Consider the following 13,386-nt stretch of genomic DNA (forward strand, 5'->3'; position numbering starts at 1 on the left):
GGAGCTTACAAGTGCAGTCTGTAGTAAGTCGTTAACGGATGGGACCTTGTAGAGAGAGAGTAAACCTGCGGAAAGATGAACTTCTGGTTGAGCACATTTCCTCGGTAAAGGGCGCCTTCGGTTACGCACTTAAACAGGTACGCAGTACCATCAATTCCGGATTCCTAAATCTTAGCACCTTTGTCACAGAGCCCACCAATGTCAGCTGTCACCCTTCCTTTCGTGCTGACGGAGCATTCGTGGACTCGCGGACGCCGGACGCAAATATCAACTTGTCATCAGCCAGCCATGTGATTCGCTGCAGGCTGGCCAAGGACCGAAACTGGAAGGCCGAGCCACCCGCGCTAGACTTCTTACTGAGAGCTTGGCTGAGATACTGAAACCAGGATACCAGGAAGATTTTCCTGAAGACACACGGGACAACGAAACGAGTCACCAAGTTCTCCTGCTTGACGTGCGTTGTTGCTTATCAACTGCACCCGCCTGAAGGGGGTATTATCCTCTTCGATTGCGAAGATAGCGCGCCCTAACTCTTCCGCGAGAGCAACGACATTTGATGCGCATTGCTGCAGTATATTCGTCCGTGTAAGACCTCCTCCTATCATTCACTTTTCCTAAAGAGAGCGCAGTGTCACCGTGCTGCTAGTGCTAGTCCAAACAACGACCACCTGTCTGTGTAAGTGAAACAACTGCACTCCTTAACCAAGGCGTCACGCATCACCCTTCAGATGTCCGAGCAAAACCACTTTTCGACCCTTGCTTCGGATGTGGGACAACATTTGATACCACGGTCACAGTTCCAAACACTTAATGAAGCTTAGATGGCGTGAGAGGATACCCAATTAACGGCCACTTGCAGATATAGGCAGCAGCTTTGGGACCTTCCTCTAAGACATCTGAATGGGTGCATACAAGGACAAATACGTGTTTTAGAGACCAAAGACGCAGTGCGTTGTTTAACGCTCCACTTGATTCAGCAATGCCATCTTCCAATCTGGCGGGTTGCCTTAGCGGATTCCCGCTTTGAACCTCCTGTAAAGTTCGGTCTAGAGACCACGCTTTTAGGACTTCGTGCTTCGTTCCAAAGCCTGCATATCCTCGTTGATGCACGGTAAGCACATCTTGCCATACATTTTGCTTTGACACCTGGGGGACTGCAACGTTGCGCTTGCTTTCGATAAAAGCTTATGAATGAGACTCTCTTTACGTCACGTTGCCAGCATCCGTCTTTTGCTCGAGCGCATCAACCTCAACCTCGCTGGCCTCAGCCACGTCAAGCATGTGTTGATCTCTGTCGACTGGGGTTGAGATTCAGGTAACGTACACGATTGAGAGTTCTTTGGCAAGCCCGAAGATAGGTACTTTGTAATCGCAGCCTGAAACCCTAGAGGCTCCTGCAAGCAAAGGCTGATATCTGATGAGCAGGCGGCTCTGGCCGAAAAGTTTAGTGAAGAGGAATGGGAAGAGTTCATGCAAAGTGAAGACCTTATGCATTGGGGTGATTAGCTGAATGAAGGAGAGGACGCGCTGCTCAAGAGCATCGCCGATTGCCGGAGAAAGCTGGAGTCGTTAATTGAGGAAATGACTAATCTCACTACTTTTGCTTGGAGACAGAGATCATACCGACGACCGAACGAACGTGCCGAGTGCTTGGACGGGCCACACATCTTCAGTTACTGTACATGGGCCTTCAAGAGGAATCCTTCTGCATGAGTGAGAAAGGGCGTGGATTATGCTCGTTTGCGGGCTGACTATACTTGTCGACCACACAGCACTATCACAGAGTCACCTCTAGCTCATTTTTGAAGAGCGAGATCGACCGCTCGGATTCCTGTCTATGGAAGTCGAGAGCTGTCCGTTTCCAGACGCCATCAAGGCCTCAGAGCAATATCTGGTATCCGGCGCGCCGAGCGAGATCGGTAAGCCCCTTATCGTATGTAAAGAGCAAGCAGACAGGCTGAGTATCCTCGATCCAGGTCAATATCTTCGGTACGAGGACTCTGGTGATGGACCAGAGGAGGACTCGCACTTTGTGGGAGTGCCCATGGCGACGCTGTATCGAACTTGATGACAAGTTGCGGAAAACTGGTGTGCTTTCAATTGTGGCATTAGTAGGCATGGACGCTTGCAGAGCTTCTGCCGATCTGGGCCCAGACTGCGACGCAAGGGTGGGACTCTGGTCGGGTCTTGGTGCCATATACATGCGTACCAAAAGTGCTTGCGCGCCGTCAAGAGTCTTCAAGGCGCGTTGGAGGAGCTCGTTTCCGATGCAGCCGCAGCCGAAGTTAGTTCCATCCCATCAGGCTTGGAATCGCCGTTCCCCATACAGGAACACCTCCAGGTCTTCGAATTGCAATTGTGTGCCGACAAGATTCTCCAACAAGTGTGGGGCTTTGCAAGGCAAGCGGGACTCGAGTTGGATCGGTCTTTGCCTCGCTTCATGAATGGCCCACTGTTATATCAGCTGCTCGTCGTGCACGGGTGGGGAAGGATGCAGGATGCAGAACCCTAGGATAGAGCGTTCCAAGACTTTGTTTAGGCAGCACCATTCACAATTCGCATCTCAGTAAAGGATAGCGTATTCATGTGTACGACTATTTGATGTACCGCAAAGCCTTGCGTGGCTTTGGCGAGCGCATGTCCAACGCGCGACGCAACCCTAAGAGAGCACCCCAAGTCGCTTAAGTAAGCAGTAATTATGAAGCAGCGGACGCAAGGTTAGAACGCAATGGAAACGATCTGTATAGGAATTACATTGAACAACCTCAAGACCACCCCTCACTACACATTGACATTGATGTGGCCAGAAAACGACGCGCGGGCTTCTCTCACGAAGAGAACGTGCATGCCGCGTTGCTGAGGACGATACTGCCGGACTCCTTAACTTTGCTTTGGAATATGACCTTGTTCCCCTCCTTCCACATCTCCGTGACGAGCGTCTGCCCGGGTAGGACTGTGGACGCGAAGCGGACTTTGATGCTGCTGAACGCGCCGTACTTCTGGAACACGTGCTTTCCACTGATGCCAAAGAAGCAGAGCCCGTGCAGGATCGGCCTCTCGAAGCCACCGACCTTGCTGAACTCGGGGTCGATGTGCAACGGGTTGTAGTCGCCGCTGAGCCGGTACAGCGCCGCCTGGTCCTCGCTAGTCTTCTCCTCGATGACTGCGTCGGGCTTTCGGGTGGGTGGCTTGTTGAGTGCTGTGGCGTCTCCGCGATCCTTACCGTTCTTCTTTCCGCCAAAGCCTCCGGCGCCGCGGATGAAAACGGTGCTCTGGTTCTCAAAGATGACATCACCGCTCTCCTTATCGACGGTGTGCGTGACCGTTGTGACGGCGGCGGCCTTGCCCTTGTCGAGCACCTCGAGTAGGCGCGGCTTGTTGACGAGCGTGGCGGACGTGGGGATAGGTTTCTTGATCGCAAGGTACTGCTCGCCGTGCAGGAGCATCATTGGCGAGAAGTTGGGGAGCCAGTCGAGCGGGATCGATGAGCTGGCTGCAAATTGCGGGATGACGCCAAAAGTGGGAAGTGCATGGAAGTCGTCGGCCTGTTCGTACGTCAAGTTGAGGTCGGTCGCTTTGGCGCCGAGGCCGAGGTTGTAAAGGATGACGTCGCGCTCCGAGTAGGCAAACTCGGTCGACTCGACCTTTTGCTTCTTGGCCTCCTTGACAATGGCCGGGTCCTCGGGGTCGATGTGGTCTCCATCATCGTCACCATCATCGTCACCCTCACCCTCCTGGCCAATGTTAGCCATGACCTGCTGCATAGCCTCCTGGTTGTCCTGGGGCCACGAGGCGCGCTCGGAGTCAAAGTCTAAGATCCTTCCGATCTTCCTCTGCACCGCCTCTGGCTGCGGGATCTTGGCGTGACTGAAAGCATGCCCGCCAGAGCGCTGCCAGCGCACGGCGGCGACCCAGCCGCCGGAGACCTCGAAAAGTTGTTTGCTCACCTCCGTGTTAGCCTCAGATGCGAGGAAGCCGACGACGGGCGCGACAAAGTCCGGTTTGAACGCGTCCACCATCTCCTGCGGCCAAATGGTTGCGGTCATGGCCGTGCCAGCGTTGGGCGCGATGGTGTTGGCGAGGATATTATACTTTTTCCCCTCGATCGCGAGCGTCTGCGTTAGGCCGAGGATAGCGCCCTTAGCTGCTGAGTAGTTGGCCTGGCCAAAGTTTCCGTAGATGCCAACGGCGGAGGTCGTGTTGACGATTCTGCCGTACTTTTGCTGCAGGAAGATGGGCCAGGCAGCTTTGCACACTGCGTACGTTCCGCGTAAGTGTACCTTGACGACCGCGTGCCAGTCGTCGTCGTTCATGCTGGCGAACGACTTGTCGCGCAGGATGCCGGCGTTGTTGATGATGACGTGCAGCCCGCCGTACGCGTCGGTCGCCGCCTTGACGATCTTGGCACCATCCTCGACGGAGCCGATTGCGGGCGCAGCCTTTCCGCCGGCCTTTTTGATCTCCTCCACGACAGCCGCTGCGGCTTTCTCGGAAAAGTCATTGACAACGACGTTGGCGCCGAGCTTGGCGAACATGAGCGCGTATGCCTTTCCGAGGCCGGCGCCGGCGCCGGTGACGAGCACAGTCTTGCCGTCATAACGGACCTTAACATCGCCCTGGTCGTTGGCCTTGGCGCCTTTGGCGCGCTCGAGGAACTCAAGATGGTTGGCATCAGTAAGCTTCTCGGGGTACTGGGGGTCATTCTCAAAGTTGAGGATCTCATCGATACGCGCGCGCACTGCTGATGGAGTGAATGTGTCGTCGGCGCGGAAGACGGCGCCCTTGGAGCGCTCGCGGCGCAGGCCGGCCATGAAGCCGGCACCGGCCTCGACGAGCTGGCCGGTGACGTCCTTGTTGGCTGCTGAGACGAGGTAAGCGACAAGCGGCGAGACAAATTCGGGCTTGAGCTGCTCAAGCACTTCGGGAGGCATGATCGTCGCGAGCATCTGCGACGCAGCGATCGGTGCGACTGTGTTGGCGATGATGTTGTACTTTGCTCCCTCGATGGCGAGCGTCTTCGAGAAAGAGTTCATGGCCAGCTTGGCAGCCGAGTAGTTGGCCTGACCAAAGTTGCCGTAGATGCCGGCAGCGGAAGAAATGTTAATGATGCGGCCGTACTGAAGAGAAGGAGCGACGAGTCAGCCACGCCTCTCTCGCGCTCTCCTACGTAATAGAATGAAGTTCAGTCCCTCACCTTCTGCTTCCTCATGTATGGCCAAGCTGCATGGGCGATTGCGTAGGAGCCGGTGATATGCACAGCGACGATGGCGTCAAACTCTGCGTCGGTCATGCTCTTGAAGGACTTGTCGCGGAGGATGCCGGCATTGTTGATGACAATGTCGATGCGGCCCCACGTGTCGATGGCCTGCTTGACCAACTTGTGGCCTTCGACATTAGAATCGTAGTTGGCGACAGCCTCACCGCCAGCCTTCTTGATCTCTTCAACGACGACATCGGCTGCCTTCCGCGACTTGTCGGTCATGCTGGGGCCCAAGTCGTTGACGAGGACCTTGCAGCCGCGCTGGGCAAGCATGATGGCGTATCTGTAGGGCAAGCAAAAAGATGGGTCAGTGGACCGGTTCTATTTTTCCATAGAGCTGCAGAATAAATTTGGAAGCGAGTGCGAAGAGTCTGGGCCACCGAGCCTGAAAAGCTATGCAATGCGAAGGGAGCCAGAAGCTCGGCTTGCCATTTTGCTGAAGCCCCTTTTCCCCAAAAGAATTGAAGCGAATGCAGCCCTGCACGCAGAAGCAAGCTGAAATCCGGTGCGATGGCAAGCAATCAAGAAGCGCGTCTGAATGGCTCCACGCTGCGCTGCGCGCAGAGTCTGCATAAATGCAGGAGTTCACTTGCAAACACTCACGCTCGTCCAAGACCATTGCCGGCGCCGGACACGATGGCGGTCCTCCCCTTGAAGGAGATCTTGCCGTTCTCTATCTCTGGAAATTCAGACATGGTGCCTGGGGGGAAAGGGGGATACGTCGGTCAAGCGGTGGTGGGGGTCTGCAAGGCGGAGGGGTGTGTGTTGCAACAACAACGGCCAGCGAGCGAGCTGAGGGGACCTGAACAACAGCGGCTCAAGGCTCCCGGGTGGGGGGTATTGCTGTCCTGAGGGCGTAACAAGGCTTTGCCTATCTGTGGGTGAATGGGATGGGGTGGAAAGGAAGGAAGGAGGGAAGGAAGGAGGGAAGGAGGGAAGAAAGAAAGGATGGATGGAAGCAATTGAGGATGAGGATGGTCATGCGGGGGGGATGGGAGGGCCATCGCAACCAACACCGGATGAAAGAGGCAACAATGCCATCGGTAGGATATACGGCATGAGAGCAGTCTTCTGGCTGTGTCGAGCCAAAGTCGCCACCGGCTCACCGGGTATGTAGTTGGTTGGTTATTGGCAGGCCCGCGCGCACGCTCGCACCAGCCCGCCATCCCCGCCTCGGCGCTCGGGCCTACTCATCCGTCCGCTGTGCCGCGCTGCGCTGCGCTACGTCCCGTCCCCATCTCCAGCCTCACCTCGGCGACTGGACTTACACAGGGCGGGCGTGAAAGAGAGGACAAGAAGGCACTGCATACCAGCTTTCGGCCGAGAGATTCATTGCTTTATCGGCCGGGAGACTGGCCCTCAATTACGTCTGACGAAAAGCGCCTCGTCGCATCGTCATCGCAGCCAAGCACATCCGCCCCTTCGCCAATCTCGTATTCATGCAGCGGCTCGTCGTTGACGCCTTCGTTATCGTCTTCTTCGGTACTATCCTCCTTGCGCATCAAGGAGTCAGCAGTAGGCGCTATGACTGGAACTGGGCTGGAGCTGGAGCTGGCTGCACGACTTGCCACCGAGTCGCGCCGTTGGCTCATCACTATGAAGGCGTTCGACGGGCAGGGCGTACACCTCGGCCGCTTCTGGACCCCAGGTCTCGAAAAGCGGTATAGACTTGGAACTACTACGTCGCGGATGACCTTGGTGATTCTTCATTTCTTTGCTGCGTCCCTGTCTCTGATGGGGAATCGGCAGTCCACATTGACATCGCAGTTGCCCATGCCTCCTAAGCTACGGGCTTCATGATCACGGCTACTCTGTACATATTCTGATTCCCTTCGATCATCAGTGTTAATCAATCTCCCATTACCGACACGAAGTTTCATGGTGCTAAGAATCCGATGCTTGTGGCTCCAGGCTCGAAATTCGGTTGTGAGCGATGCGGGACTGACGAGGATTCTGATTGGCCTCGATTGATTAAGAGGACTGGAATCGGCGCACTGAATAGAGGCAGATCAAGGGCTTCCTTCCTGCCATTGTCACTATCACCGTCGTCTATAATACACCAATCAAGAGACGCAAAGGAATCGAGAGACCCCGTCATCAGCTCTCTGCGCAGGTTGCGGTTGATCGGTTCAACAAATCGGTCCATCTCCTGAGCTAGAGGGGTACTGGGCAAAGATAGAAATGTGACCGTCCGACAAGGATGCGTCACGGGTCCGCATGGCGGCGCCGCTTGAACCGAGCTCTAGGATGGGGACTGCTTGAGCCGTCATTGCAAGAGCGAGGATCGGTGTGGGTGACGGTTGAAAGCTTTATGGTGAAAAACTGTCTGCTTGAATTATCGACGGTATTTCAGAATGTGAAGCCATGATGCACGTGGGATGAGGATAGGTTCGGAAAATGGCTGTGGGATTTGTTCTGTACAGCAGACGAGTGCGAATGCCAAGACGAGCAGGATATGAGTAACTTCTGTTTCTGGCCAGCAGTGTCAGCGACGACATTGAGACGCTCTGAGAAAAGAAGACACGAGAGGTGGGAGAAATCCGGTTGACAACACATCCATTGATATCCAGCCTCAATCCATATTCGGTCAGATGCCCCCTTATGTTCATGAATTCTTTAATGCAGAAGACGACACTCTGGTTCACCCACTTGCCACCTCTGAAGGAATGGAAGTGACTCTCTGGCCCGCCTCGTGGGTTCAGCCAGCTTCGAAGTTCGCAAGCCCCCCCCTCTCTGATGGAGCGCGCCCAGCTTATTCCTGCTCATGTGCTTGTGTCTCTATGCTTCGGGCCTTCTCCAACCCTTGGACAATGAGCATGATCGAAAGGCAACGCCAAGGCAATGTGTTGGCGAAAGCCGTGCATCATTTGGCTCACTCCTCGCAGGTCGCAGCTCCTCGCGCTCATCTGCTCTTTTGTTTCTGCTCATTTGGCCCAAAGGGCAACTATTTACGTGGCTGATTGTTTCCACCCGCGGCCAGAAGCTGCGGGGATGCGATTGGCCTTTCGGCATATCTTGCTTGCTGATGCATGTTCGTCCCTCTACTCGCTGATCAGTACCTCGTAGAATGCTTGCATGCAAGCGTCGATTTTTCGTGTTCAGCCACATATTACGATCCGCAATTGATTTGGGTCCAGAATAAAACTGTCGTCCGAACTCGAAACGTGATTGATGACGAACCGAGGAGTCTCAAAGAAGAAGACACCTAACACACCCACCTCTTCTCGTGCGAGGGTCTTTTATTTGTTCGTATTCACATTGTACTAACTCCTCTCGAAGATCCAGAAGGCTCGCAGGTAGGCAGATAGTGGGCTGTCAGGTTGGATTTCGAAGCTGGTTTACCGGACGGAACGGTTTTATTGTCGAGAACTTGCTTGAGAGAAAAGAGGGCATAGAACGGAATATGCGCCTTCCAATTTTAGGATCGCCTCCTCAGTTCTCATGACGCATAGATATTTACCTTGCTCATGTACAGTGGGTGTCCTTTGGTACCTCGGTCCCTCACGGTCCTCCAATGCTTTTATTGTTGGACCAGCAGATGCTAGGAGACCTGCGAACCATATCCACTCCACAGCCGTTGCTAATACCGATGCTTGAGGTGCGCTACAGGATGGGGGCGGCTTTAGCCGTCATGAAAAGGGTAAAAAGCGTGATTGCAGCGAGTGAAACCTTTATAATAAGCGTTTCTTATTGACAAATTACTGAAAGTACTGATGCTTTAAATTAGAAGAAGGGGTCAAGACAAGTTCTGTCCTGCATATGGGCGAAGGATGTAGACGAAAAGAGTGAAATGAACAGTTTTTGTCTGGCTGCGAGAGTCAATTAGGAAGCACAAAGAAGCTGAGAGATAGAAACTTCTGGGGAAAGGAGACGAAAAGAATTCGGCCATTCCTTCGTTGCTCGCCCGATTCATATACAAGTTCCATCGCATACTTTCTCGGTGTCGGAAGAACTCGCTTGTGTTGCTGGGTCTCCTTCTGACCTCAATGAAAGGCGAAGGACACTCGGCTAATACTTTTCATCTTGAATGTCATCAAGAGCAGGTACTGGTACCAACGTCCCCCTTCCATGTCGGAGGTGCTCTCCGTCTTCTTCCGTTGAGGAACCACCGTGGGTCCGCTGATCATTGCAAAGGTGCGCGAGGGACGCGCGGTCCGCACGGTGTCGAGCTAGCATGATCGATGTATGTTGGAGAGTTTTTTCCCTCTACTGAATTCTTGGAAATTCAACAAGCGTATATGCCATCATCTCCACATTCGCCTCCTCTCCATGGTATCGACATCTATGGATGAAGTTCAACTTCGCATGTCAACAGTGTCAGCTCCATCTAAGGCTCCAAGAGATGTTCGATCACATTCTACTGCATTACCAGCTATAATCGCTTTCATCCGCTTCGCTCAAAAATCGATCTACATCGCAAGCGAGGGGAGGAGGGCATGTATAGCTAAAAGTAACCCAAGTCTCGCAAGGTCCAGCATCAAGAAATTCATGGGTATCGGATCTCAGCAGGCACCAAGCGCCAGATCTCATACTCATACGGCAAGCAGAATTGTTTATACACCCGCAGCAGAGCCGCGGTCCGCCGAGGAACGCCAAGAGGATCGATATCTGGGAATTCGAACACGTGAGCCACGATTGCGCCGCGCACAAACTGCCCGCGCTTCAAGGATTTTGCGGGGTTTGATTGGGAAAGTCTTCGTTAGAGATGCAAGCTTGGGACAGAGATCTGGGTCGTGGCAAGCAACTGTCCTGCCCTTCCCGTGCTCCCGCTGCGCCACCTCCAGGCCCGAAATGGCTTCACCTGACACACGAACATTGCATCTTCAATGTGTCCCTGTACCGTTCCTTCGCCAAAGATCGAAAGGTTTGACACAAAAGCTCAGACCTTTCGTAACTTCAACAAGCATATGCCTTGTGTTCAAAACAGAATAGGTGTCTGAGTTCGGCTGAAAAGCGAGCGCTTGCGAAATGAAGATCGGACACCATATACTGGGGTATCGCAAGTCCAAAGCTCCACAAGCGTGAGGCTTCCTGCCATCTTTATCGCAAGATATCCAACCAGTGCTCCCGCGGCGTCCACGATCCGTCCTCTTTGAAGCGTGGGTTTAGCGGGTACCACAATCCATTGTGCGGCGTCTGTCCGATCGGGACTTTGTGGTTGCCAGCAAGGAGGAGGCAAAGTCAGAATTGTAGCCCCAACGCTCGAGCATGCAACGACGCTGCGAGCTGCAACACTCACAGAGCCACTGCATCAGATTGGTGCCCATGACCTCTTTAAAGTTGGTCAGCCAGGCTCCCCTTCCCGCTACCCCCATTTCTTTGGCCGTGGTTTCTGTCAGCAGATACGTTTCGGATGTATTCGAGCCACCTTCCGCTGCGGCTGTAGCGAGCGCAAGCTCGCCCGGCCCACCGAGCCACCACATGTTGCCCTGCGTGCTCGGAGTCCCCCACGCCTCGTCCCACTTCCTCTTGATCTTCTGCTTCTCCTTAAACTTCCACAATGACGCCTTCCGCGCGCCTTTGCGGCGTGCCAGTTCGGCGCCACCTTCGCCCTTGGGCGAAAAGTACATGGAGAGCATGATCGCCTCGCGCGAGTCGCGTCGCTGCTTGTCAAGCTGCTCAATCGTCGTTTGATTCGTGAGAAAGAGGTAGGTGTGCAGGCCAAGCAGCGTGCCTGTGAAGATGACGAACCAACCAATGAGAGGGAACAAGCTGATCATGTATCCGTCGATGGGCCACGTATCCCGCCGCTGCATGCCCTGTGCAAAGTGGTAGGCGAGCGTAATGAGGATGTACACCTCGAGCAGGGTCGTCCAGACGAGAAAATTGTGGAAAAACTTGTGGTTGCGTGCGCCGACGCAGCCGGCGACCCAGGTGCAATGGTGGTCCATGCGCAGCACGCATGTTCCGCATTTACGACAGTGATGCGTCCGCAGCGGCTTGATGATTCTGCACTGGTGGCAGTACCGCTGTGATGGATGGAGCGGCGGGATATCAGGCGGGATGCGCACCGGCTCAGGCAAGAGCTGAGGAGCGGGGTTCTGGTTGTTCAGTACAGTCGTCTGCTGCGGTTGTGATGCAGCAATACTTGACTGCACAGTAGCTGCTTGGGTTGATGTGGGGTTCTGCCCAAAGTTTTGCACCTCGTACTTCACCTGCGGCGCTTCTTTGTCTGCGCTGACAACGGCTACTCCAGTAGAGTCAATGGTAGCAGCCAGCGCAGACTCCGTGGCTCTTTCTTCATCCTTTTCACTTTCATTTGCGACAGCAATTCGCGCGCCGTGGGCTGATTGCGGTGCTGGCTGCGGCGCTAGTGCTGAATGCTCAATGGGAATGGACTCACTCAGCGGCTCTTGAGGACCGCTGCTTTGGGGTGCCTCTTGAATAGCCGTCGTCGCTCTGGGGCCATCATATGGTGCAGGTGGGTCAGAAGGCTGCACACAATCACGCGCAAAGCCCGGTTGGGAGAGCACAACTCGGATGTAGGACCAGATCGCCATCAAGAAGAGGATGTTGAAGATGACAAGCAATAACACTGCTCCAGCATACAAGGCATGGAATACGATGAGTAAAAGCTGTATAAGAACTTTGCGCACTGACGTACCTCCCGCCCCTTGACTGTTCAAGGCCACCTTTCTGTGCTGCAACATGGGCGCGCATAGGCGCCAAACGTAGACTTGAATTGTGGTCCCAAGTCGATGCGTGATTACTTTGTTAGTATATGACTCCAGGAAAGCAAAAAGGTAATGAGCCACGGATCTTGAAGCTCACCAATGTACGCCCAAGAGTATATGACAGCGACAAGGACAACAACGATGTGCCGCTGTAGGAACGTCTCTCCCTTGGTGCCGATCACCCGCCCTTCCTGCCCAGTAGCATGCGCTTGTGGTTGCGCCTGCACATGTGTTGATGCTGCCGCCTGCATATTGATAGGACCCATAGCCGATGAGTCCAGCGCCGAAGCCACGTCAGGCATCCCCACCCGAGTGCGTTTTCCAGTGCCGTACTTTCTTCGATCGCGGGAGCGCTCATTGTAAGCTGCTACCCTGTCATCACAGCGCTTGATGCGTAGTGAACATCGCTCAAAGTAGCTGACGGCGTGATCATTCTCTGCTTGTCTTGCTGTCCCTTGTCCTGGATGGGATAATTGACCCTTTTCGAAGACCTGGTGTCCAGCTGAGCCGTTCGCCTGAGGGACGGAATTCGACGGGTCCATCCTCAGATCTTTCGCCTCTGACCCATCGCCTTGGCTTCCAGCGGCAGCAGTCAATGTGAAAGGTGCCGAGGCCGCCTTACACGCTTGGTCTGCTGCGGTTGTTACTGAGCCGCCACCGGAAGCTGAGGCTGAACGGGCAGCAACGCCGCGATCAGCTGTGATCTGCGTCGACATAGTCAGCGTGATGCTTCCGGACGTGAGCAGAGCGCAACCCTACAATCTGTGGCGTAGCTAGTGTACCTCATTGCGCACTACTTCCATGGTCAGTGCAGCGTGAAGAATGAAAGATGCTAGCGAGGTGTCGGAATGAGAGAAATGTGCAAGCAATTCACTATTGACGGTTCCATTTCGGCACCACAAAGAGATGGTGAGACAAGACTCGAAGGGGCGCCAGAGGCCGCGCCGAAGACAAGGAGGTACAAGACGCGGATCCTCCGAGATGAGCATCAGCTGTGGTTTGTATGAGACTCTTCACTTTTGCAAGTGCGCCTCAGAGCCTCGGAAATTGTCTCATGTATTGCAGCTCTTAAAGGCTTCCATCCTAATTGACGCCTTGGCATCCTTTGTTTGGTACCAGTGGAAAAGAACTGCTAGTGGTGAGGCTGTTGGCGCAGTAGTGCTTGATGCAGTTAACCACGATGCAGGCTGCAGCTGCGTTCTCAGCCGCGCTCTGGAGTGAGCCTGCTGACGTGTTATCTGTATTCTGTGGTTGCATACATACTGGGTGGCGGACGGTGTCTCGCTAGCACAACCACCCGCCCGCAATCTCGCCAGCTTCAAGCGTCGCCCCGGTCGAGTGCGCCTGCGCTGCTCTAAGGCAAGCTTATCCAGACAAATAGGCTCATACATGTAAACCTAGGCCTGTCTGGGTTCTCCAGGGCTCAAGGGCCTGCCCGCCTTCGCAGACTCT

General features: G+C 54.4%; 4 protein-coding genes across 4 annotated transcripts; 2 read left to right on the forward strand and 2 right to left on the reverse strand.

The window, feature by feature from the left end:
• Positions 1 to 2,723: 2,723 nt before the first annotated feature.
• Positions 2,724 to 6,134, reverse strand: K437DRAFT_253693 (putative multifunctional beta-oxidation protein). The gene is made up of 3 exons (XM_013390156.1): positions 5,864 to 6,134; positions 5,195 to 5,543; positions 2,724 to 5,117 (listed from the first exon to the last, which is right to left on the reverse strand). Exons 1-3 carry the CDS (start codon positions 5,953 to 5,955, stop codon positions 2,829 to 2,831), a joined length of 2,730 nt encoding a protein of 909 aa, XP_013245610.1. The 5' UTR covers positions 5,956 to 6,134; the 3' UTR covers positions 2,724 to 2,828.
• A 546-nt stretch (positions 6,135 to 6,680) lies between these two features.
• K437DRAFT_253695 (uncharacterized protein) lies at positions 6,681 to 7,128 on the forward strand. The gene has a single exon (XM_013390157.1). The coding sequence runs from the start codon at positions 6,785 to 6,787 to the stop codon at positions 7,058 to 7,060; it is 276 nt and encodes a 91-aa protein (XP_013245611.1). The 5' UTR covers positions 6,681 to 6,784; the 3' UTR covers positions 7,061 to 7,128.
• Positions 7,129 to 9,318: 2,190 nt separating this feature from the next.
• On the forward strand, positions 9,319 to 10,278 carry K437DRAFT_147876 (uncharacterized protein). The gene has a single exon (XM_013390158.1). The coding sequence runs from the start codon at positions 9,446 to 9,448 to the stop codon at positions 10,190 to 10,192; it is 747 nt and encodes a 248-aa protein (XP_013245612.1). The 5' UTR covers positions 9,319 to 9,445; the 3' UTR covers positions 10,193 to 10,278.
• On the reverse strand, positions 10,279 to 12,745 carry K437DRAFT_147875 (uncharacterized protein). The gene is made up of 3 exons (XM_013390159.1): positions 12,032 to 12,745; positions 11,865 to 11,936; positions 10,279 to 11,795 (listed from the first exon to the last, which is right to left on the reverse strand). Exons 1-3 carry the CDS (start codon positions 12,648 to 12,650, stop codon positions 10,366 to 10,368), a joined length of 2,121 nt encoding a protein of 706 aa, XP_013245613.1. The 5' UTR covers positions 12,651 to 12,745; the 3' UTR covers positions 10,279 to 10,365.
• Positions 12,746 to 13,386: the final 641 nt, after the last annotated feature.

Source organism: Tilletiaria anomala, assembly GCF_000711695.1.
Source record: "Tilletiaria anomala UBC 951 chromosome Unknown K437scaffold_6, whole genome shotgun sequence".
Lineage (NCBI taxonomy): Eukaryota > Fungi > Basidiomycota > Exobasidiomycetes > Georgefischeriales > Tilletiariaceae > Tilletiaria > Tilletiaria anomala.

Coding starts and splice junctions, on each gene's coding strand:
- K437DRAFT_147876 (XM_013390158.1), top strand. CDS start 9,446: ATGTTGGAGAGTTTTTTCCCTCTACTGAATTCTTGGAAATTCAACAAG.
- K437DRAFT_253695 (XM_013390157.1), top strand. CDS start 6,785: ATGACTGGAACTGGGCTGGAGCTGGAGCTGGCTGCACGACTTGCCACC.
- K437DRAFT_253693 (XM_013390156.1), bottom strand. CDS start 5,955: ATGTCTGAATTTCCAGAGATAGAGAACGGCAAGATCTCCTTCAAGGGG. Junction 5,544..5,863: donor GGCAATGGTCTTGGACGAGC/GTGAGTGTTTGC, acceptor CTTGCCCTACAG/ATACGCCATCATGCTTGCCC. Junction 5,118..5,194: donor CATACATGAGGAAGCAGAAG/GTGAGGGACTGA, acceptor CCTTCTCTTCAG/TACGGCCGCATCATTAACAT.
- K437DRAFT_147875 (XM_013390159.1), bottom strand. CDS start 12,650: ATGTCGACGCAGATCACAGCTGATCGCGGCGTTGCTGCCCGTTCAGCC. Junction 11,937..12,031: donor ATACTCTTGGGCGTACATTG/GTGAGCTTCAAG, acceptor CCACAATTCAAG/TCTACGTTTGGCGCCTATGC. Junction 11,796..11,864: donor GAACAGTCAAGGGGCGGGAG/GTACGTCAGTGC, acceptor ATGCTGGAGCAG/TGTTATTGCTTGTCATCTTC.